This window comes from Gavia stellata, chromosome 9 (assembly GCF_030936135.1).
Source record: "Gavia stellata isolate bGavSte3 chromosome 9, bGavSte3.hap2, whole genome shotgun sequence".
Classification (NCBI taxonomy): Eukaryota; Metazoa; Chordata; class Aves; order Gaviiformes; family Gaviidae; genus Gavia; species Gavia stellata.
Genome location: NC_082602.1, coordinates 8,797,875 through 8,824,036, shown reverse-complemented (window position 1 = coordinate 8,824,036; position 26,162 = coordinate 8,797,875). Strand labels below are relative to the sequence as shown.

The window sequence follows — 26,162 nt, the reverse complement described above, 5'->3', positions numbered from 1 at the left end:
AATGTATTTTATATCTGCCATTATAGCTAGGTCATAAATTAAGGGGCATACTTCCATTTAGTAGCATACATCTACTATTTCCATTTCACTGAAGATGTTACCAGTTACTGCTTTAGGACAACACCCAGAATGAATTTTTCAAACCACATGACAGTATCAGGTAAAGAAGTGACAATTCAAAATGTCAGTTAAACCTCGCTTTTTTTTTTTGTTATAAAGATAAAAAGCAATACTTTTTCCTCTAGGAATTAAGACTAAGATTTTGAGGGAGGTGACTGCAGAAGGACAAGCGCAACAAATACATCAGACAGCAATTAAAGAAAAAAGACGACCTAGATGTTAACAATGTAGAAACCAGGGTTGCTGAAGAATGATGCATATGGATCTACAGCTTTAGCAAACCTCTTAAACCCTGAAACCAGGATTTGGACAGATGACCTTCAAACAGGAGTAAGATTGTAAGTGTTCTTCCCTTTCAAGAAGTATTTCTAATTTCATTATATCTTCAGCACGTATTGTTCCTCTATTCTGCATGCAGGATTAGTGATCTTTCTGTACCGATTTTAGACTAAGAGCCTTAAGCAATGCTATAAAACCTTAGCACTGTAGAAAGCACAACATTACAAGTCTGTGACCGTAAAAGATGATCCTTTTTGGAATATCCATTGTGATTGCTTCTTCCTTTAACACCCATCCTAAAACAATAAACACTTCTTTGACTTTGTGGGGTTCACATTTTTAAGTTACATCTGCAATACCTGCATTATCTCAGGGAAAACTTACTTCAGATGAAATAATTTTAAACTGAAGTCAACAATAAATGTAATGAAAGAGCAAGTAACTGAATAAGTATAGTATGATTAGACTTCAAAGCAAAAATTGTCTTTTCACATTCTAGCACTTAACAAGCAGGCAGCAAATTTTTGAAAGTTTCTCTAGAGCTGTAATTCCCATATGACTGCTACAAATACCAAAAGACAAAGTTATTTTAATTATTTCAACTGTGCTAGCATTTGTAAGTATGTATTTTAAAAGGTCAAATAACGCCTTCCATTTTAACAAAACTGAAAAGTTGAAGTATATAAACGTCACAGTGTATAAATACTTCACAGTGACGCAGAAGTCCTTCTGTTTTTTAAACACAAACAAGCTTGTATCTCTTATTCTATAGAGTAAATGAGTGTCATTTACCTTAAAAGTTGACTCAGGTTCTTGTGGTTCTGGACTTGATGGGACAGAAAGTGGGATGTCCTGAAGTGACACATTTTCATCATTCTATCAGACAACAAAAACAAGAACAAAAGCTCAAACTACCTGCTGAAATGACTCCCTTGTAAACTTGCTTTCAAGGATGGAGACACATCACCTCTCTGCGGAACCTGTTACCATGTCTGACCCTTCTCACTGTGAATTTTCCTTTTTTTCCCTGATAGGAGAACTTCCCTTGCTGCAGCATGTGTACAGTGCCCAAACAAGGGCCACGAACAGCCTCCCTCTCCTCACAAAGCTGAAGGAACAGCTGCAGCTATGTCAAAGGGTGTTGATTTTACACAAAAATCTCGTAAAAACTGGCCATTGTGTTCAAATGTGTTACATCAGGAAGGAATGGTAATGCCATGCGATTTTAAAAGTTTCATTTCCTTCAGTATCTATTTGAATAATATGTCTGAGCAATATCAAAATACAGAGCCAAAATATTTCAGCTAGGAATTCTAAACTAAAAAAGCAACATTTGCTACCGGGCAGACTAATACAAAATTAATTCACAGCCATCAGAACTAAATATCAGTTATAAAAACTGGAACCACATAAAAGTATTCTTTCCCCGCCCATGACAGCCATGAAGTCTGAAATTAAGCACAGCAAGTAGAAAGAGAAATAACCAAAAGATGCCAAAAGATGACTGCCTGGATATGTGCTGAAGAACGTACACTCTTGTGCCAAAAACACACGCAGCCATTGTGTGCGGTACTCTAGACCTGTGGCGCTCAACCCTGAAAAGGCACAGTTAGGTTACAGAGTCAAGTCACAGACTGAACAACAGATACTGTACTCTCGTGATACATTCTCTGTTTTGTACCGTGATGTTGTGTCCAATCTTAGTGTGACACAAAACTACAGTACAATTACAGTACAGTTATTTTATGGTCATGGAAGATCATAACCCCTATTTCCTTGGTTTAAAAAGATTTATTCCATCCCCCTACCCCCCCGCTTCTGTCCATCTCCTCCATCTGCTACCTTTTTAAAGAAAAAAAATAAATGAATCTTCTACCTTACAGTATTCTCCTTTATTTTTTAGGCCTCTTAGAGGGAGTTTCTTTACCCAATGACGTCACTGCTTAAGACTGCATTAGTAGAATATATATAGGCAGCATGTCTCAAAACCTGTCTCAAATCACACCGAGACTGAGCCAGCAACTACCCAAAACCACAGCTCAAATGCTAAAGATCAATTAAGGGAAAAACCCACAATAGACCTATTTATGTTCTTTATGTCCATGAGGTATCTTTTTTGCTTTTTAATCCATAAGCAATATATCTTATAAGTTTTTAACTAAACTGCAGGGAAACATCCAGGACATTGTCCAGATGCAAAAAAGCAGAAAATTAAAATTGATGAACCTTTAACAATTAAATTTTTACTTTTTCCTGTAGTCACCGATTACTTGCAGCCAAAATACGCACAACCATCATCAGACTTAAAAGATAAAAATACTAAGAACTATCACAAAATTCCAAATTGCTTTTCCCATACTACAGACAGTTAAATTTAATTGCCATCACTTAGATGTAATTTTATATCTTGCAGTTTTTTGGTGTTGTTTTGCTATGGGTTGATTTGTTTATGATTATTTTTTTTTTAACTTCGTGGCCTTTTTCTTTGTTTTTTTTTTTATTAAAGACTATTAATTGTAAGAGCAGTCGGATTTCAAGGCTTTTGGCTCTTCAACATAGCAAGAATTTCATCTTACACTGTCCAACACACAGTTGTATTCAATTCACAAGTAGCTGCTTGTCCCTTCTGGGCATATCGCCAGCAAGTGACAGGCTGATGAAGCAGCAGTTTACAGTCTGTGTTATGAAAAAGTTAAATAGATTGTTTTGAAATAATTTGCACAATAATATCACAAAGAAACAAACATTATTTAATCCAAACCATTTCTAAAATGCTACAGGAAATGAGCAACAATTAGAATCATAGAATCATTTACAGATTAACAGATTATATTTTTTATATTTTATTTTATATTTTATGTTTACCATATATTCTACAATTAACAAATTCACCGATACCTCCGGTATCCCTTTTATTCCCATTAAAATGCATAGAAGTGGAGCAATAAAATATTCCTGAACAGCAGATTAAGACCTAATTGCAAAGAAAGTTAATATGTCACATATTCTCTGGTGATTTAAATCAAGTACTCTAGCCCTATGCTATACCTGACTAATATTCACTAGCAAAGCAAGAACTAAGTTCATTTGCGTCAATTCCCTTACCCCTGTCTTAATTATCTTAATATGTACAATGAACACAGGGCAACTAAAAAAAGAATCAGTTCTAACTGAATTGAGTTCTAAAAAATTGAGTTCTGTCAGTGGGAACTTAAGCATCCCATTGTGAACATATGCTAGGGTTAATCTATGAAACTTTTCTTGTTTTGCTTCTTCTTTCTTGCTTATCATATTGCTAAAATGATATCGGCAAAGGGGAAATTAGCAGAATAAGGCTATCCACGTACAAAAAAAGAGATTAGAATTAGCAAAAAGACAATAGAATTGTCAAAAGAAATGCAACTGCTTATATGCACTTGTTATTTTCGACAGCCTAGAAATTATATGCTAAGACATCATCAAATTTTAGAAACTTGGAGAGGACATACATTTTTAACCTTTAGGTAAAATTACAATAAACTTTGTAAGGTATCATCACATTGCAATAGGCAATATAAAAAGCTGCTACCTCTTGATTTTTACCTGACTAACGTTTTTACAATAGTAGAATACATTATTATAGCATAATCACATCTTCAGAGCAGTTACACTGGCCTCATTTGTGCCAAATGTAAAAGATGCTTGCAAATACAAGAACTCAGGGTAGTTTGTTAGCCGTATCAAAAACAAATGATTATCAAATGATTATCAAAATAAGTTCTACTTATAAACAGAAGCAGCAACAAAATATTTTAATCTAATTTCTTCAGCAGAAGATTGCTTTTGAAAAACAGCAGCATTAGAAGGAAAAAAATAGTTGTTAATATTTGTAACTATTTCCTAAACTTAAAACATTGCAATAAGCAACTCAAACCTTACACATTCTGGCAATCCTGGTACAGTTGTTTTTAAACATTCCTGGCAGTTTAGGCATGAAAATAACCTGCAGTATGTAAGCTGACAGAGGACTAATGTTGCAGACATTCACATTTAATTAGTTATGTAGGGACAGTCTTCAGTTATAGATTGATTATTTTAACCTGATATAAATTCATCTATATATACGCACATATATTTGCATGTAACATTTAATCAAGAATATGCTTATTTAAGAAACAGTCAAGTAATACAGCAGTGACTGATCATTTCACAGTCCTTCTCTTGTTGCTATGAGTATCAGCAACCCCTTTGAATCGCTACCTGTCTACAGTGATTTTCAACTCAATCACATTTACTGGAAAGTTTTTGCTGGACTTAAGTCAACAGCGTACACTTCAGCTTTTGGCCAGTGTTGGGTGGTCCCTATGCAATAAAGTGAGGTAATGACCTGCCTCAAGATACATTTTAAAGTGGGTTATAGAATTACAGCAAACCTGGAGTCAGAAACCATTACAAAATACCCCAGCAAGACTTAGAAAATCATCCTAAATTTCCTAATAGCTACATAAAGGGAACAGTTAGTTGTGGTGGGAAGAAACCCCACACACAATTCCTTTCGAACACTTTTAGAATACTCAAAGACTAAAAGGTTGCTCTGAAAAAACTTTATGCTAACCTTTTGAAGACAAGCGTGAAGAGATATAATTCGCCACCTCTCTAACAACATTTTAGTATTGATCAGCACAGCGCCTATACAACAAATCCAGAGGAATGTCTGAAGCTTTACAACCATGACTATCAAAGTAGTCTGATTTCTTGCTGAATATTACTTCACCTTCATATTCCTTTGCAAAGGGTATCTGCTGAGAAAATTAGTACCATCTTAGTTTTCTACAAGCCAGTTGATTTTGTTGGTTTAGGACAAACTCAGTGAGAGTTACAGATACAATTTTGTACATGTAGGTGAAACATGTAACAATCCTTTCTTTCCTGAGTGTTAACGCTGTCATGCACCTTATTCCTCTGGACAATTAATTTTCTACATGTCAAACATTTTTACATACCCACTCCCAAATGTTATAGTCTAACTGGACTTACAGTTACAGTCTAACTGGAGCACTTGATTATATTCTCACATCTGCATCTGTCATTTTTAGTCCATCTCAAGAACACGAGCTAAAGGTTATGGGAATAACGCTCCACCATAGCTGTAACAGGTACACCACAACTCACCCAAATACAAAGAGCCACAAATTGAAATCTTATTTTTGAGTGGCTGTACTTAACATGCTCTCATGCCAATATTTTGCAAGTCTGAAATCTTTAGTACTAATGAAACACAAAGCCCTGCGCTTGCTTCACCTTACAAATTCCCAAAGAACTAACTGACTGCTTTTGGTAAACAGAATACTAAACATGAAATTTTTTTTAGTGACAGATTATTATTTATGAAGTGTATCAGATACAAGTATTTAGTCACGAACGGCCTAATAAAAAAACCTCACTACCTTTCTAACCTACTGTGCTGATTATACACAGCAGCAGTTTTCCTACTATAGATTGTTGGGGTTTGAGCATTGCAGTATTTCTGCTGATAAACAGTTCAGCAGCTCAAAAATGCCACATTTGCTTGTATTTTCTCCTATCCTCTCAGCAGTTACATGTTCCCATTTTATGTGCCTCTATTTGAAAAAGAAAAAAATACAACCAAAAGAAAAGTCAAGCTCTCTGACTAAATACACGATAATAGTCCCCGGAACATATTTCAACATTATAAACATGCACCTTCTACACAGCATACAGATAGTACAGCTGTTCTCACTGCCTATCCTTTCCCTCTTCCCTTTTCCACTTGCTTTCTTTGGGTGATATTACTTGTAGGCTTTAGTTAAAAGCACATGTAAAATAAAGAAAAATTGCAGAACTTCTAGAAGAATAGAAGAGACAAGATAAAGGGTATTCTCTCTCAAAAGAAATCTCCTATATTGCCTCAGAGGAAGATACAAAGCTTAAAGCTGTTTTTATTATACTAACGTATTTTAAATCCTTCTATTACAAAAATCAACCCATTAGAAGCAAGTGCATTTTCAGCAATTATCTTGTGGTTCCCTAACAGCATAAGTTGCCTTTTAACACGCAGGATTTTAAAAGAATATATTACTAATAGTATACCAATAATTTAATTTTAAGAATTCTTTCAACATTCCAGCATCTATAGTTCATGAAGAAATTAGAAAATGCTAAACAAATATTTCTGAAGTTTATTAAGGTTTATTAAAGTTTTATCAAGTTCTAGCCTTTGATTCCCAGTTCAAAGTTTTCTTCACTACAAATTACTCATTTGAATAGTGTCCTTTGCTAACAGCATTTTTATAAAGATGCAACAGAAAATTCATTAAGTGTCCACCAAGTAGAGGGTGCTATTCACCTGCTGACTACTTGGCATTTTGAGTGCAGTTTCATTCTAATATCACTACAAACAAGTGTCATACCATTTCCATTGCCCACTGTCACTGTTATCATGATAGTCCAACAGCTAACCAACTGTTTAAACTTAAAATTTGCCAATTTTATTGGCTATTGTTTGTTGATTTCTTTGGTTGAGTTTCTTTCAAGCACAGTTAAGTCACTGAGGTGAATTATTTTGTGGATAAAAAAAGTAACAATTGTAGGTGTAATTTATACAGCTGAATACATGACACAAAGAAACCTTTGTATTTCATTAATTGTGTTTCTTCCTTGTCTTCAGGCTTCTTATAACAAAGATAAGTATCTGTGACAGATCTCACCAGATGCAAAAAGAACACAATGAATATGGACTTCAAAGGTACTCAAGTGACTTACTAATCTAAAGCGTCAGCAAAAACATATTGGTGCATTTAACAACTCTGCACTACAGACTTCATTTTTTCATTCATATCTCCTCATACAATTGGACTAGTCATATCAGATAAGTTACAATGAAGACTTGTGCTTGAAAAACAGAATTTCTTTTCCATTCATGAAAGGTAAGTTGAAGAGAAACTTTTTTTAAAAACTTGCCTCCCCCAGAAAAAAGGGCTTCACAGATCTCACAGTTCTGTGAACTGCAACTGCTTCATGTTTCAGTCCTCCTTAAAATATCAGTAAGTGTTTATCTGAGATAAGACAGGGTGGTTGCGAATCATTGCTGCCAGTCTTGAGAGGAAGTTACTACAGAGGATGATCAATCCTTGCCTAGACCAAAGGCTCCAGAGCATCAGAAATAGTATAATTCTTATTCGAATAAGGATATTCTAAACACATTAGCTCTGTAGCCTCAACCTAGAGCAGCAAGTTTAAGAAATTAATTGAAGAGGAGGAGGAGAAGGAAGGAAGAAGTTTAAGATCAGAAGAAAACTTATTTACTATTAAGCATTCAAATGAAGTACCTTAGTCAATGTTTAAGAGGCATTAACATTTAGATGTCAATTATTATTAGAGTTAGATTTCCAAAGCATTTTCTTCTTACAATACAAAGTTAGTGCTCCAGTTAAGCATTAAGTGAGAACATTCACTAATAGTTCAACACCTCCCTGTAAATAATTACAACTGCATTTAGTGCAAGAAGAACGTACATTTTTCACTCCATATAAGCTAGTGTAACATTACTGCAAAATCAGAGAAGGTTATGCCTACTACAATGAAAATATTAAAAAACTCTGCATGAGGTAGACCTCTATTCCTGATTTCACTGTTTGAAGATACAGAAAGATGACAGTATATGAGAAGTAAGCAAACACAGCACGTGTACTGCTGGCATCGTTATCCTGGGCACACGGAGTGCAGAAAAGGCTAGACTACTCAAATAACTACTTCTTTTTCCAGGCAGAACTGGGAACACAACACCAAACCCATGCTGTTGCAGCTATGTTGCTAGTAACATTCAAGATAATTTATATATGGTTATGTGAGCTACAGTCACAGCAATGAATCCAGTATAGCACAGTAGGTTTCCCTAGGAATCTGCTACGTATACTGCAAAGCATAGCACATAATGAATGTAAGTCACGCTACAGTTGGTTAGATAATTGTACAAATTTGAATTTAATTACTATATCTTACTATCTTACTACAACTGTTCCTGTAAGACCTCATGCCTAAGACCTGACTACAGCTCTATTTCTACCTATCCAAATGAAATAATATTGCTAAAAGTCATAACTGGAAAAAGGTAATACCTATACATTTAAATGTATAACATAAGCAAAGCAAAGAACTTCTGCTTTCTTTATCGAAGCTAGTGTTTGAAAGGAGCTGACTTTGTATCTTGCTTTTTTACATTTTGTAAGAAGAGGCCCATCATATGACCCAGACTGAGATCAAGTCCTAGTTAAGTGTTCAGACTGCTAAAGTTCATGTAATTGTTTTTAAAATTGTATTTCTGTTCTTTACAATAAGGAAAAAAAACACAATTGCAATATTTTTACTCATTTCTGTTAGTATAAAGCTCAACATTTTCAGGAAAGGTTTAACACTTAAAAATAATGAATAATATTTCATAAAGTTTTACTCTAATTGTTCAGTAAACAAAGGTAATAAAGGTCTAAAGTTTTCCCTTCTGTAGCAGGTGAATTTACTTTACATTACTATTCATATTGTTTGATTAAATGACTGGATAATATATAGGAGAGTAGAATAAACATTCAGAAGTCCAGTGATGAGTTTTGGAAGCAGTGAGTTAAAACAGAGGGCAGTTAGGTCAGGAAAATACAGAGAAGTAGGCTTGACAAAGTTTGAAGGGAAGAATAATACTTGTTATCACAAAACCCGCTATTACAGGGAGGGAAGGGGGGGGGGGAAATCAAGCTTTTGGCAAGAGAAACAGCGAATTTTGAAGAATGTACGTATTAGGAGTAACTGTTTCTTCTGTAAGTTTTTTAAAAAAACTTAAAATCTGAGCTACTTGGGGCAAGGTTCGTGTTCTGTAACCTTTTAGAAAAGTCTGGCTATTATAAACTAGATCATGATTTAAAATACAATATTCTGCAGGGCCACACACTATTTGGCTATAACATACATGCCTTTACACAATGAACTACACGTACAAGGACCATCTGTCTAGTTATTTAATTGTCCTTGTATTAAAGGCATCAAAAGCTCTGGATAAAAAGTTCCCTGCTATCTCATGTACTAATTGCATGCTTGAGGCTGTTGGGAGGCACAGTTTATGCAGTCCTCTACTCAGACATCAGGCTCTAAGACCACATCTTCCCTCTCTGACACTACATTATTTTTGTTACAATTGTATTTCTGATTTTGTCAGTGGAAAAACATCTCCAGTATTCTCAGTTACCATCGGAAGCAAATGGTCACATTTCTAAAAGGCACAGTCATACCCTTGAATTAGCCTCAAGGTTGATTTGCTTTCTGTTTGGCTGTGTTTTGCTTTTGTGTCTTACTTATAAGGCACAAACTTATTTCCATTACATTATCTGTTAGAAAAAAACAACAGTAAATCTAGTATTAAAGAGAACATCATACTGCTACTTTTCAATGCTAATCTGCATATGCCTCCAAAGAAAGTCTCATGGACTTTTGGTTTTTAAGGTAGCAAAGGAATTTTTGTAGCTGAAATGCCTTATCATCCAGCAGTTTACCAACTCCCACAATTTGCCAAGTTTGAGGTGACGTGAAAAAAGTTCCTTAAAAGCTTATGACAATTTAGGCATTTCATACACTAGAAAGGCTAAATTTGAGCACTTCCAATAGTGATGACCCAGTAGGATTTGCTAAGCTTATTGTCAAAACACACAGGGACGATGGAAAGAATTAGGAAAACAAAGCCTTAAGAAAAAACTATTACCATTGACTTGCTGAATGCAAGTTTGATCAACGGGATCGATTTTCATATTTTTTCATTTTTTTTTTACTCCCAGCTTTTTAGGATCTTATTAAATAAATGCTTGTTTTCACATCCACTGATTTTTTTTTTAATTTAGCATTATTTCCTTAGAGAAGCAGAATAACAATATTTAGTATTTTTTGCAGTCAGTAAAGTGCTGAAAAAGTACTATTTTAATAGTAATAAAAAGTGCACACTTTCTTGAACACTGGAATTCAATGTATAAAGGAAATGACAATAGCCTAGTAAGGCCAAACAAAACATTAGCCCATCTAGCCTCACTCCCCAATATACCTTACTGCTTTTGTTCCATCTAAAGAGCTCACCTGGTGCAGTAATCTCTTCAGTTTCAATAACTGAGTTTTTACAGCTGTGCAATCTTGGACCATGTGCCGAAGTGTCATTTCATCAAGCATCACAGTATTCTCTGGTAAGCCCACCAGCTGTCTAGGAGCCTGGTAAAAATTTGGTGCTCCATAGCTTTCAAAGCGACCAATAGGAGATTCTAGGTAGTTTGAACCCCTAGGAAAAAAAAAAAAACACCACACAAACAAGACACAGTGATGACAAACTGGAGCTAGAGAGCATTTAGTAAAAAAGAAAGTGTTATGTAACATGGTCTATATTCACATACTGTGGCATACAGGAATAAATAAATCCGAAAATGTCAATCCTATTTCACTTAAACGCTGGGCTTTCCTTCCCATTTGCATAAATCTCTCACAGACTAACAACTACAGTACCCTAAAACCAGTTTGCTCATCAGGATTTATATAAACTCTGTCATTCAAGCTAGCCTATAAAAACTATAGGATTACATTTAATTTAAAAACAATTTAATAAGTAAAAAGCTGTCCAAACTTACAAAATGCAAGTAATAAGACAGTGTAATGTCTTTCCATGGAACACATACAGTAACTCAATCAAACATTTATAGTAACACATAAACAAAAGTAACAAATATTTGTATTAAAAACTGTGACAGATACAAAAGTTTTGAAAATAAATTGCTATAAATCTCAGTGATGCTCCCACTCAGATGTGATATTTATAGATATACAACTATTTTGAAAATGTCTCGTACTCAGTATCACTTGAGATCCTTTAGTGCCAAAAGAGACTTCTTCACCACAGTGTTTTCATTGTTTGGGAAAAAAAAGACAAGTCCTTTACCTGTTCAAATCATTTTTACCATGGATATAGTGATCGGTATGGCCAAGATGATAATGATCCTGTGTATTCCATCGCTGTTGTGGTGCTCTTTTCCAGAATCCTTCCTGATGTTGCCTAGCATTTCTGTCTTGTCTATCATAATGGCTCATATTTTCACATTCCTCTACAGAGAGCATAAAGCAAAAAAAAAAAAAAATTGTAAAATTTGTTCCTAAGACTTCGTAAATAAAATATTTACTATGTGCTGGTAACACATGCAGGGTAAAATCTGTGGGGTTTTATTTTTTTTAAACTGAGCCAAAAAGTATGCATTTTAGGACTGTCAAGCAGACTTCTGTAATGATGTCACATTTTTACTAGCTTATAAAACTTGTTACAAGAATAACAGTAACCTGTAGCAGAAAATACAGAGTTCAGTCTTAACGGTATTTCGGGTTTAAGAAGAAAAATCACTTGGAGGAGGTAGGGCTACAGGTAAGAAAAAAAAAATCCAGAAGTCACATCTTCCTGTCTTTCTTACTGACAGTATCTTCAGGGCTTTAAAAAGTTCGAACACACAAACACAGAAAGACGACATTTCAGGAAAAGGCCAGTACTTCATTCCAAAAGAGAACAGTTTCATTACTTAAAATACATTTATAGCTCATCCTATTAATCTTGTTTGTTTTTCAACTTGAGACATTTAATCTTCATTTACCTGGACAGCAAGCATGATTTAAAACAAGCAAAACAAAATAATCTCTTTAAACCACTAACTTCTGCAAAGCAAAGCAGATTCCACAAACTTCTTAAGGGAACATAAGCTATATTTGGCAACAGCTTGTAAACCACTAGAAACAAAGCCAAAACAACTGCTATCTGTGCAGTCAGACGCAGTAAAAAAAGTCATAAACTGCTATTCTGCGATCGCGCTTTCTCCTTCACTTACCCAAGGAGTTTTTCCTCACATTGTCAGTCCTTTGCTAGAAGAATAACTCTACACAAGAGAACACTGTTTTATTCAGCTGCCTACTCAGACATAGTTGCGCAGAAGACGCTCATAAACAGGCCTTCCTTCCTGCTTAGTTCCCAGCCTGCGTCTTGTTGGGAAGTGAGCCCAGTTTTACCCTGTGATTTAAAACTACCATCCTCACTCCCTGCATACTTGTTGAGCTAGAACTGTTTCTATAAATAGTGTCCAAGTGGACTCCAAAATGAAACAAGCAGAGTTTCGGTAGACCTGGGAACTCTTAAAAGGCCAACGTCAGTGAAGTCACACATAAATAATTACAAAAAAAAGTGTTGGCAAAAAGGGCTGTTAAATATTATTTTAACAAATACTCATCTCTACAATTCAGCTTTTATCACCTAGTTCAATAAACAAAAATTAGGTAAGAAAATAAAGTTGTTCACCTAGAGTAACAGAAGATTTATTTTCCTTTAGAAACATCCTTCCACAGCTCATAATGCATGAAAATTTAAGTGGGTCTATTCAAAATAAGCCCCCATTAAGTAAGTTATTTTAATATTATGATTTTCAGCTTTGGAAAATGCAATTGAGACTGAGTAAAGACACATGGATATTAACAAAAAACAAATTTTGCTTTTTCAGATGATCATGTTTACTTAAGGGAAAGCCTGGAGGTAGCTTTTGTGTTCTTTTCAGATCCTCTTTGCTAAAAATTCAGTGATTTCAAGAAGCGATTATAGCAGACACACCCAGTTTATGCCACATTAATTTTATATGGAAACCCAACTTGTAAAAATGCCAAAAATAATACTAATTAGCTATTCCCGATCTCAAACACTTAGTTTCTTCTCCTGAATCAGCAGCTTACACAGCAGATCACAAAACATATTCCAGCTACACAAACTTTACTGATACTTAGCTGTAGAGTAAGGGAGTAGAGTTAAGTTTTCACTTAGGGAGTAGATTTAAGTTTATTATTTTTATGCAATTAAGAAAGCAGTGAATTAAAAAAAAAATCGTATTTAATTTGTGTCTAGATTAAATGGCAAACATTAACTTTTTATGGTTTTGTGGCAAACATTCACCTTCAAAATGCATGATTTTTAACAGTTTTTAAATTAATAATTTGAAATGGAATTACTGATGCAGATGCGGTGCACGTTTTATAAACAAGGAACTTTAGGATAAATTGATCTACCCTTTAAAATTGTTTCTTAGTTTTTCCCACCAGAATTAGAATTACCCTTATTGGAAGAATATCCCCTAGGCTTGGATTGTTATCCACTCTGGAAAATTAAAAAAGTAAAAAATAAAAATTATACACCTATCTGGGCTGAAGAGTTGAATACTACCACTACTGTCAATAAGCGCCTTTCACACACGTACTTTGGAAAACTTACTCTGAGATTTAAGATTAAACACTTCATACATGCACGCTGTTAAAACATGATGTGCTACCACTGTGGTAGATGGAAGACTTATTTACTTTATTTATTTACTTTATTTATTTACTTTATTTATTTACTTTATTTATTTACTTTATTTATTTACTTTATTTATTTACTTTATTTATTTACTTTATTTATTTACTTTATTTATTTACTTTATTTATTTACTTTATTTATTTACTTTATTTATTTACTGTTAACTTGGCTTCATATCTAAAGATACACACAGGAGTCTTCACCCAGAGAAAAAGGTACTCTCAGAAAACCTGAATTTCCTCAAACTTCAGCAGGCAGCTGAACAGTACACAAAATAAGGAAAACCTTTTTTCTTTCAGTGCCAGTTTGTACAGGGTAGGGCATTACAGTGCTCCACCTTCAATGTTTCTGTTCATTTGAAGATACATTCACCTCCACCGAACCTGGAGGTAAAGCTAATATCCTTATTCACATGACAGCGACAATTCTTATGAGTAGGTCAGGAATGACCAAAAGCAAATGCCTCAAACTTTTCCAGGCCAGGATTTGAGAAAGTCTGGCAATAATTTGCCTTACCTAGTTCATTCTAGACTGGATTTGTATTATTTTAGTGCCATCTAGGTACCACTATCCTCCCTGTGAAAAGTTTGCCAGCATCCTCATTGACAACAAGTGTGCATAAAAGACATCTTGAAAAAACACATCTTAAATCTTAAGGCTTCTGTTACCCTGAATTGCATAAAATATATTAGGAGATACTGTCATTTTGTAGAAGAAAACAAATAATTATCTCAAGAACTACTACATTGTCATTCACCAAAGCTGAAAAAACGCTGTTCCAACTTTTTCAAATATAACTGAAGCATGAGACTGAAGGACTAACTTAGAAGTTCGAAATTTATTCTACTAAAATACTTTAAAGAAACAAACAGTGTGCAACAAGGTTACATTTTTATTAAAGCCAGTAAGCTTCTAACTTTAGAATTCTTCAAATGCAAGAGTTGTATTTTGGGGAACAGAAATATCACACTTCCTACATTTCAGAAAAGAAAGAGTTGTTACTTAAAGAAAAAACAGTTTGAAGAGTGCATTGGTTTATTAAAGCAGAAGTCAGAACAATGCAACTCAAAAATCTCCTAAGCCCATAATGCAGTTTCACAGTAAGATCGCTTGGCTAATTTACTAACCTTTGTCATGAGGTGGGTCCTCAGGCAGGTCCACATCAAGCATGAGATCATCATCTTCAAGATCACATGAATCAAGATTATTCAAGATATCCTGCAAGAAAGAAAATGTGAGATGCAGCTGCTTTAATGATATTTCATTTACCCTACTGTCATAAAAAGTTTATTTCAAAGCTTTGTTACATTTGTATTGTACACATATCCAATATTATCAGCAGCCTCCTCTCTTTAGAGGCCAAGATCAAGCTTACTTGAGACCATCCACACAAACAAAAATCATCACACCTCTAGTAATATGATACAATAACAGTGCTAGATGAAACAAAAATGGATTAAAACATTTTTCTGCCTGATGTCTATGGAATACTCCAAAGATTTTTCTATTCGTTGATATTCTGCCTTCTACCCAATTGCAAGCGTTTTAAAACTAAATTATTTTGCTCACTTAGAATTCAAAAACAGCTTTGCAAAGAGAAGACGTTAAATCACCTTATTTTAGTTCTCATATCACACTATCAAAAGTTCATAATATCACTGAAAGGAAGTGAGGGGAAACCTATGTTATCTTGGCTTTTTGGGCCAACAAAACTTATAATACGCTATTATCAGCATCAAGCTCTGCTGCCTTTTGTCTTTAAGATCGTGGTTCATTTAAAGTTGTTTCTAAAGTGACTAACAAACTGTCATGTTGCATGGGTGTTCTAATAGTACAAGAAAAATGCAATAAAGTGTTAGTACTAAACGGAATTATATATTATATATAGTCAGTCAGGTATATGAAAGAAGAACTGTAGTGTGGGCAAGTCAAGTCAGTGTTAAAAAGACAGAAACTGACCCCTCTTCCTTTAAGAACACCAACAGTAGGAAAAACTCAAGGGGTCATCACGTAGAATATTCAGCTTATTGATGCTGCTGGCACCATGCTACTGAAAAGCCACACCAGGCAACAAAGTACAGTACTTGATCAGAGAACCCAGACTTTATTTTACTTCATTATTCAAAGAAAGCCAAACTTATTTATAGCAAGTGATTATAACACAAAGTAGGTCTAAGGAAACCATTAATGGTTATACAGCTCTAACTCTTGAACTCTATTTTCCCACATCCCATAAATAAAAGCCATAGCTTTAAGGCCCAAGATCAGACTCAGGCACTTCGTATCTGCCTCTTTTCTAAGAGCAGAAATGCAGATTTTCGTAGGTTTAACAGCTACACCTGAAGATGATTCATAGGACCAACACTGAAAAATTTACCAAACATTGAAAAATTTACCAAACATTAAGTAAAATAAATAGTTTACTAATTATTTCTCACTGGATAATAAAGTGATCAGTAAATATTTAACTGAATACTTCCATACAGACTATGAATACACTGCAAAACAATATTCACTTGGAAAGCTATCCCTTTGCTGGCTACCATTTGTTAGATTCACTTTGTCCAAGATGTATAGATGAAAGGGAAGAACATTAATAGGCATTGTCTAAACTGTTGCTCCAACTGCTCTTCAGTAGTCATCCTATAGTATTCACAAAGGACTACTGTATTTGATTAGAAATGGTGGAAAGACCTAAGAGTATTTTAAGATTTTTTTTTTTTTGGTGACACAATGTTAAACATTCTACATTTCTGTAGGCGAAGTTATTTATGGACTTTGGAGGGAGGCTATGAAATGAAAATAGTTAACATGCACTTTGTAAAACATGAGCAATATAAAGGAAAGATGCCATACTTGAGACAGAACCACCTGTTTTTGTTATATTTCAAAGTCCTACCTGAATAATTTTGTTTACTTATAGTATTCTAAGTACTTACAGGAAAAAATAGAAAAACCTACATATCAGGGCGTTGTGAACAATAATAAAACGAACCATGCATGGAAAAGCTTCACAGACAAATGGAAGCCATTTAAAGGGAATGTGGATTTAACATTTGGGAGAACAAACTGCCTGTATATATTTACTTGTTTTTGTTTCCATTAATTCACATTTTTCCAGGAACTAGAAGATTTTTAACTCACATGTATTTTTTAAACAAATCTGCAAAATGTAGGCATGTTTGAGAGGCAGCTTTGGTTTGTTAGTTGATAAATTGTTTCTATGCCATGCTTTGATGTTCCAAATTAGTATGAACAAGTATTTTCTTCTACTGCAGGAACCTTAATGAGCATGACAAATAAATTACAAGCAGTGGCCACAAACATAGAAGAGAGTTGAAAATGTTTGTGACTGCTGTGCAAAAGTATTAAAAAAGCACAATATAAAAGCATAGCATGTCAGTGTTAACTAATAAACCTAGATAAGCCACTTGACTATCTTTGTAGCAGAACTTCAGAAGTCTAAGGATGTCAGAGAAGGTCAGTATTTGAGATGCCAAACATACTTTTCTGTCAACAGCACATTTCATTATGTTTCCCTAATTATACATTCCTGCACCAGACTGAGGCAACTCCACGCTAGAAAACATAGCTGCGAATATGAAGTCTTTGCAATAGCTGGCCACATGTGAATTCACTTTGAGTATTTTCCCAATGCTATCTACTTGGGAAACATAATATGAAAGTAGATGTCAGCAATGTAATCTTGAAATAGCTGTAAGATAAAATGCAGTTCCGTCAACACATAAGTACATTTAAAACCTATATTTACAGACTTCCATTGTTATTCTTACTACTGTATAATGAATGAAGTTAACTACCTGGCAGTAACATTGTTAATAATGTGTGCTTAACAGCGATTACCATCATGAAGTGATTCTGGGCAATGAACTCAAACAGAACAGGAAATAAAACAATTCTTCAAAAGTGCATCAGCTCCAGCCCTACAGAATATTACATGTTTCAGCATTTATTAGAAGTTTCAGTAAGAGAAAAATCCTATTCTATTCGTATAGTTGAAAAGAATAATGCATATTAAAAGGGGCACATAACTTCACAAGGCTGATTTAGCACTAGATTTTCAAGACAGTACAACCTAGAAAGAGGTTAAGTGTGGTACTGCAAAATCCCAAGTCAAGCTACAATGCTGTCCCAAAGCTCTCCCTCCAGAAAGGTTTTCAACAGAACACAGGCAGTAGCGCTTTGTTCTCTTACTGCAATAGAACAGGAAAAGCATTAGGTGAGAAACAGATCATCTATGACTACTGGTATAACTGAGTAAGCTGAGAACCCCAACAGTAGGGAACACTCATGCTGCATAAGGAGATGAGAAGACAAAATAGAGAGGCAAGGGTAAGGCTGGCCAATGATTACACCACATATAGCAAGTTCACTTCAATGTTCTGCAAATTCTTTGTGTAGTGATTGCCCTCAGGTGCTATGTCTTACCAACAGCTAATCAAGCACACATCAACAGCTCACCTACAACAGCTTAGGTTTTTTGCCTTATTTGTTGGATGCATAGAGTTCAGAATCTGTTTTTCAAGACACATAATAATACTAAAGTTCTTAAAACCAATGCTTTGAAGATTGGGGTAATGCAGAGCAGCTACTTTTACAGAAGTTTAAAGTTCAATATAAATTCGTGTCCATCATAATGAACTGGAGTAGCAAAATATTATTTTTACAAAGTTCAGTTTCTAAAAATTCCTTATGCTACATACATCATAAGATCTCTCTTCCACTGAAAAGCAGTATTTTTCAGTCCACCAACTTAAGTTCAATTTAGCTTCACAGTTACACCTAGGCAACAGGCCCGATTCTCAGCTTGCCCATTTCTTGAGCTAAGCATGTAATGCAACTCAAAATAAATTACTATATGCCCAAATTAGAAGAAGAACGGACATCTATGTTTCCTCCCTATGAAACACAAAAAATGTGGACCAGTGAAAGCTTATGACACAATGTATATTAGACTGGAATTGAAAAAAAAAAAAAGGAACAAGTCAGGCATTGGAGTTAGTGCAGAAATACAATGCAATTCCAGATAAGCAACCTTCAACCATATCATTTTGGAGAGTATTCACAGAATTTAGAAGACCCTGAGCAAAAACTACAAATTCAAAACCCTTCTTTTCACCCAAGGTATGCTATCTTGCTTGGAAAGCAATTGCATTAAGGTACTCATGAACTGTCGGTGAATATTAGGAGCAATGATTTACTTTTTTCCACAATTCAAGATCTCAGACCTCATTCATTTGTTATACCTTTAGAAAGTAAGTCTGCTAAAGGAAAATAGCTAATTATTTTTATTAATGGTTTAGTGAGTTAGGTCTTGCTTCCAATAATAATCATGCACTTCTGAAGCCAGTGGAAAATGGAAGTAAAAGCTCACATGCAATTTAAGTATTCCATAGTGATTACTTAAATTGAGAACACATACAAATTTCTTCAGTTTGATTTTCTCTACATCCTGATTTTTTTAAACCTATATGCACAATTTCTGTCATCTTTTATCTTCTTGCTCAAAAAAGACCATACAAGCAATGCACATAAATAATTTAATAAAAAGGATTTCAACTCCTTAAAAGCTTCAAACAAAAAAATATTAAAGGATGGATATCATCACTTTGGGGAGAAAAATGAAACTATAGAAAGCACATCTACAAGCTCAAAATTTGGCAGCAAAAGATCATATGTCATCTACAGCATCAGTATATAAATACTTTTCTGGCATGCCTAGTTTTGATGTTAGTACTCACATAATACTTTCCCAGGTTATTGACAATGCATTTCTACAAGCTTTATCTGACCTTAAGGTAATCTAATTTAGTAAAAACTTTACTGCTAAATCTAGTTGGATATTACAAAAGGTAAACATGCTGGGTATTCCCAGTACATATTTTAAAAGTTGTTTACTTAAAGAACGCAGCAGTAATTACAGGTCACTGTTGAATGACAGCACATTATAGCACGTTCCATTTACTTAGTTACACTTGAATCTCTGTGTACAAACAAATCACCAGTAGGTTAGAATCAGACTTCAGACTTGTAGTTAGTTATTATTAGAGTACCATGCTGCATTTCTTTTGATGAAAATGTATTATAGCAAGTATCGGTAATGACCACTATGAAATCAAGGTTATTTTATGACTTCCATTAGTTAAAGGTGCTTTACTTATTTTGAACATTGTTAGCCTTTATGGACAGATTTTAGACTCAGTTTTTCTATATCTAGCTCAAACCAATTTCCATTTTTCAGTAAGAGAGTAAATAGTTTCTCAGAAACTGCTGAAAGATGAAGCAAAGTCGTTTGTCCACGTAAAATTTTTTTCTTCTGTTTTTATGTTAAAAAGATCTCATGAACAGATAGATACTGGAAGAAAGCTTGACATTTAAATTTCTCTGACAGTTCTCCGAAATTGAGATCCCAGTTTGGGCCAAATTTGGGCATGGATAACAAACTTAGAAGCTACTTAAAAACTAACTAACATATCAGAACAATTTAAGAAGTGGCTTAAGGAATTACATTTAAATCATCCTAAAAATAAAAAACTATATGCATAAATAAAAAGCCCTCTGAATAGAATTCTGTCAGAATCTCCAAAATACCAGAATTACTTTTATAGGTCTTTTGGATAATTACCATGAGGAAAACATTTAAAATACACAATTTTACATGAAAAACCAAGTCTTAGAAAAACTAGCAACTCTGTATTACAGCATACTTCTCTGTAAACTTAGAAAAGCAGTTGTCAAAGTCACTAAATCATTTAAAGCAGACACATGTCCTTGTGACATTCCACAACAAAAAGTAGTCAAACATCCTGGTCAGATGTCACCTTCAGTCTTTTTCTACTACCAAAGAGACCCTATTTAAATAAAACCTCCTGCACCTATGTTAGCATGACAATGAAGCCACAATACTGTGTTTAACATGAGTCTGATGCTATGGCAATGAATATATATTTAGCTGTGATGCACCAGAAGGGCAAATACTCCAAAACCCTAACTGAGAAGGAGAACTAAAGCCTTTGCAATCATTCCTCCACGATTTGAATTCTTGTTGACAGAAAGCATCACTGGAAAATATGACAAGTTTTCCTTTCCTCATGCATAAAAATATACACTAGACTTCTTTTAGTTATAATACAATAGCTTTTCCTAGATTACATTTTCATTACATACAATGGTGTATCTAAAAATTTTTATTTTAAAAAAATCCACCAATAATCCTGTCAGTATGGGAGAAATACCCACAAAGAAATCCTACATTAACATAAAGAACACTATTTTAAACCCTTCTATTAGTTATTCACATTGATTCTCTTTGTATGATCTGCAGCTCACACAAAAAAAAGTATTAAGGCATCACAGTATCTCAGATGAAATGTACTACTACCTTCTCATTAGTAGTCATGTCGCTGCAGTTGTTAAGATCTCCCAGATGGATGCTTCTGGTTGAAAACTACAATCAACATGCGGTTGTACTTTCAAAACAGAATGCCTTTTATTGTCTACATGAGTTCATTCACCTGACTGAAAGTAGGGATCATTGCAGTGATTTGGCATAATTTTGGAAGAACAACAAAAATATACTGTGTTTATAGGATTCTCTATGCTTCAATATTTGAAATGAGAAGATATTGAACTATTTTGCATCTGAAAGTGATTAATGTCTCTGTAGTGTCAACATGTGTTACAAGTCTCATGCTATACTAAAAGAAGGGCACTGTATCTTATTTCAAATGTTCTTTTGCAAATAAAATCTAGACGTGCTTTACACTCAGAAAAACCAGCAGCTTTACATGCATGAAGTTCCACAGACATTTTCACACTTGTTTTCTATGCCGTTGCATATGCTGCATGTCTTCTAGCGAGATGCTAACAATTAAAGATTTTGGATTTTCCATAAAAAATAGTATCAATTGGAAAAAAGGATGAAAAAAGACCAGAGAAGAAAGTTCATCAAGCAGAAGATAAGCATAAGTAAAGGGAGAGAACTAAGGAAGAATCTGTCCAAAAAACTCAAGTGAAATGAAGAATCTGAGGGTAGTACAGAAATTAACAAAGCATTATTTCAGGCACTTTAAGAATGAAAAAAGGAAGTAGCTTTTAAAAACTAACACTGAACAGACTGGCTAAATCAGTCATCTGGAGGGCAGCTAAAGGATAACCGCAAAAGTCAAAACACTATTCAAGGCTGACAGCAGAGAAGAGAAAAAGACTTCCAGGGTCTTTTTCAATGCATTTAACAACACCCCAGATAGAGACAGAGATAAATAAAGAAATAGGAATTCAATACAAGTCTCCAAAAAGGCAATGTTAAATAAGAACTGAACAGAACTGTTAAGTGAAGGCAGAAAACAGAGACAGAAGATAAAGACTTCTTCCACTTTGAGAAGACAGTGGGCATCCAGGAAGGCACATACCATACTACAGGGCTGAACAGAAAACCTCCACTGCAAACAATGTCATAAGAACAGAGGAAACCGCAGAGGGAAAAGAAAGATTAGGAGATCTGTGGGATACCAAAAACAGGATACGAAGGGAGCTATGTTAAATGCTTTAGATTGCAAATCACGTTAAAGACAATTAAGCCAAATATCCAAACAAGTATCTCATAATTTTGTTCATGCTCTGTGAAGGAGGGTTGCCGTGACAACAAATGCAACAAGAACTTTGTTCTGAAAATGCAAGACATTTTATGTTTAACTATTAGCTATAACGGTGTTAAATAAAGATTTATTATTCTTGAAAACATTTTTAGAGAGGCATTGTATGTTCTACCTAGGGTTATTGAAAGTAGATAGGAAATAATTACTAGGTTGTTACCTGCTGTATCTCAAGAAGTAGCTATGCTTACTGCTTAATGTTTTTTTTTCTTTTAACAAAATCAGATGTCACACTGTGTAAGAAATCTGAAATTCAATAGCATGATGAAGGAAGAGGAAAAAGAAAACCAGAAATATTAACCATTCTGTTGAGATTTCACCAATTCATAAGCAAGTTAAATCCCACAGCCACAAAGAGTGTTCCTTCACTGCCATCTAGCCTCCGGTAATGAACCTACAAAAAAAAGAAACTGAACAGCAAGGGGGGAAGCATTCTGCCCATCTTCCTGCAGAATTCCCACAAGATTTAAGAACATTTTATGATTTTTTTTTTTTTAAATAGGCAGATGGTTCTAAGTAGGAAGTTTCTGATTTACTATAGAGCACAATAATAGAAAGCCATCAGCAGTAAGCACAAATAGTAACATAGAAGCAGCAGAGGCTGAGCAAAAGCAGTCCTTTCTACTCATTGCTTCCAGACTTTCAGAAAAGTCTGCCAATATCAGAAGTTCAGCATTACTTTTACAGTTCACCTACAAATAATGGAGCATTTCACACTATAAAGCAATATGTAATTGCTATGGATACTCCTAACTGGCAAAAATAATTGTGAATTATTCTCGCTCCAGTGACTTGCACTTGTATTAATAGTGTAAGGTTCAGCTTACAGGAAAATAGGGAAAGGAAAACCTTGAGAATCAGAAGAAACTACACTTTAAGCAGTTTCTTTCCTCATGACTTCCAGGTTACCAAACATCTTGGATGACGATCTGCTCATTTCTAGGCACCCGTAAAGACAAACCAAAGACAACCTCCTTCACCTCCCCAAATACATTTGTTTGGTTTTATAACCTCCTCTCAGGCATGGACATCACCAATGCATTTGAAAAAACAATTAAGACATGAAATATTGAAACCAAGCTATTTGAATTTCAAAATTCAATTATAATAGAAAACCTGTACCAGTCACCTCAGGCTTCAAATAACTCCCAGCTGAGAATGAAACCAAACCATAACCTCCGAATTCAGAGGAACACCATGGGCAGGACTGCTACAAGAAGATCAATTAAATTTACTCTGTGTAGTAAGTTTTAATTATACCGTAGCTAGATTTTTGGCATAATCTGAATACCACTTGTTACACAGCATTAATGCTTATACAGTCAGCTTAATATACTCATTTGTAATTAAAAACAAAGCAACCCTCAAATACCTCCTCGCTATTTCTGAGTAATTCTATTTTTACCAACCTCTAAATGAATTGCTACCAACACAGGAAGCGTCCCGTCACTTACTTGCACTGTCATAAAAGTATATTCTCACTACATTATCCTCATGTATTTCAACAGTGTGAACCAAGAACACAAAAACACTGAAATGCTGTTTAACCAGAACCACCCCGTATGTGGAAAAACAGCGCTTTGTTGCATTTCCAGTCTCAAGGAGGATGACGATTAGAGTTATAAGGTGATATCAGATATTGCAGTTGATATCAATGTGGCCTGAATGCAATGTTAAGTGTTCTTGAAAAGAAAGGAAGTTAAAGTGCATCCCATATTTAGAGTTGTGGGGACAGTAAGACTGAAATTGGGTGTACACATTTCATCCAGAGGGACCAAACCTGTGTGCATTACAAAAGCAATTGACCCCAACATGTACGAGACACTGCCCCTCCCCTAGATTTCTGATGCTTCGCAACAGAAAATAATTTGGAAGAATATTCAACACCAATGTTACTGTAACTTATTAGGACACAACTGTAGGTAAAAAGAAAAAGAAAACTGGGTGCCAATCTAGGTGTTTTTAATGAAGTCATCTGTAAAATGTTCAGAAACCCAGTTAGATGGTTTAGATGTATATCTAAATGTGTTTTACTTTTTTTTAAAAAAATGTTTTTCTTGTTTATACTGATAACTTTGAAAAATACTCCAACTTAAAGACTACTGTTCTCTCTGGGCAGATGTTTACCTGCTCACTATGGTTGGAAGATTTCCTTGGAGTATGGAAAACAACATGCGAGACTTAAAAATTCAGCAATACAGTAAGATGAAGTACACTAGAGTAATTCTGAAGTCCTTCTGTTATTGAAAAGTGATACTACTTGGTAGAATAAAGAAAAAATTGAAAAGGAATAGCTATAATCTCACATTAAAATATAGAACTGGATATGCAGTTACCAACTTATACAGGAAATGCCACTTACAAGCTTATGAAATAAAAGCAGTGCTAGTTTCTACCAGTATTTATTCTTACATTTCACACACCACATCAGCTGCTGCTCTCTCTCCCTCTCTCCACCATACAAATTCAAAGCTGTCATTAAAGGCTACCACAAATTAAACACAGGAGTACAAGTGAAGTTTCCTTACTTGATTTTACCAGCTAAAACAGCTTGAGAAGATTTACTGTGTCAGTTCTGAATCAAGCAGCTCTCAAAGCCATATACGCTTTCCCATCTCAAAGGAAAAAAGGTAATGCGCCATAAAAGCTTGTTCGCAAGATGTCATGCCTCTGAAAGCAACATCACAAGAGGTTTGTGCACTGTAATATTGTCATATAACCTCTTAATAACATTTGACAGCAGGGACATGTACATCACACAAGACACAGACAGAGATGCCATCTCATTAAGTAATTCAGTTTCTCACTACCTCCCATTGCTGTAACAGTTAAGCTCTGAAGTTGAAGACTAGAGCAGTGGTGGGAGTGTAGACAGTGGCTATTTTCACTCTGGAGGCAGTACCTCTGAAATCACAGTCTCTACTTTCATGATATTTCCTTTCTCTGGCACGAGCAGAAAATCATCTGCCAGCAAACTGCCAAAAGAATGGTTGAGGAACCCTGCTAACAGAACATACTGAAACAAGTTTTTATTCTTAGTTCTGTATTAAGACAAGTAATAGTACAGACTGAGTTTTACACAGCAGTTGCACAGTTTTCTACCAAAAGGTTAACTGTGGACATATTAATCAAGGATGCTCTCCCACTAATTTAGTATGTCCACAAATAGTATCTGTTCATAATGGAGACTAAATGCAAAAAGGTGACACTGACTTTTGAGGCTTGGAAATCAGAAAGCCTGAGCTCCAACTCTTACACAAACAAGCAGTCTAATGGTTTTCCAAATATAAGTTTTTAGGCATAACTGAAGTTTTTTTAGAAACTGAGGATATGAAAAACAAATGCCAGAGATTTCTGTACTTGTAATATTGGAAAAATGAAAGCAATTATATAGACCTAATGAAAACTATGAAGTTAGAACAGTACAATTTAAGTGAGTCAGTGTCATTTTTGTCAGATTCTGGAACATGGAGTGAAGATGTCCGGACAAAAAAAAGCATGGAACTTGGACATGACCTCATCAGCTTAAATTGAGGTTACCAGCAACACCAGCTTCAGATAAGTGGCACACCAATACATACCAATGAAAAATGCCTTTCAAGGCTGACATCTGTATTAGATTCCAATCCCAGAATCACTGTATATCTGAGCAGAAAGTTTGAACCACTTTATAAATTTTAGGAAACGGAGTAACACAAAGC

General features: G+C 34.7%; 1 protein-coding gene across 7 annotated transcripts in view; it reads right to left on the bottom strand.

Annotated features, from left to right (window-relative positions):
* The window catches only part of CCSER2 (coiled-coil serine rich protein 2), a 73,223-nt gene that overhangs the window by 24,543 nt on the left and 22,518 nt on the right, over window positions 1–26,162 (bottom strand). For all 7 annotated transcript variants that reach the window (XM_059821091.1, XM_059821093.1, XM_059821095.1 and 4 more), the window contains exons 4-7: window positions 14,914–15,004; window positions 11,354–11,516; window positions 10,507–10,702; window positions 1,192–1,275 (exon numbers count right to left, since the gene is read on the bottom strand). In XM_059821091.1, coding sequence (XP_059677074.1) covers window positions 1,192–1,275; window positions 10,507–10,702; window positions 11,354–11,516; window positions 14,914–15,004 — 534 coding nt within the window. The remainder of the gene's footprint in view (window positions 1–1,191; window positions 1,276–10,506; window positions 10,703–11,353; window positions 11,517–14,913; window positions 15,005–26,162) is intronic.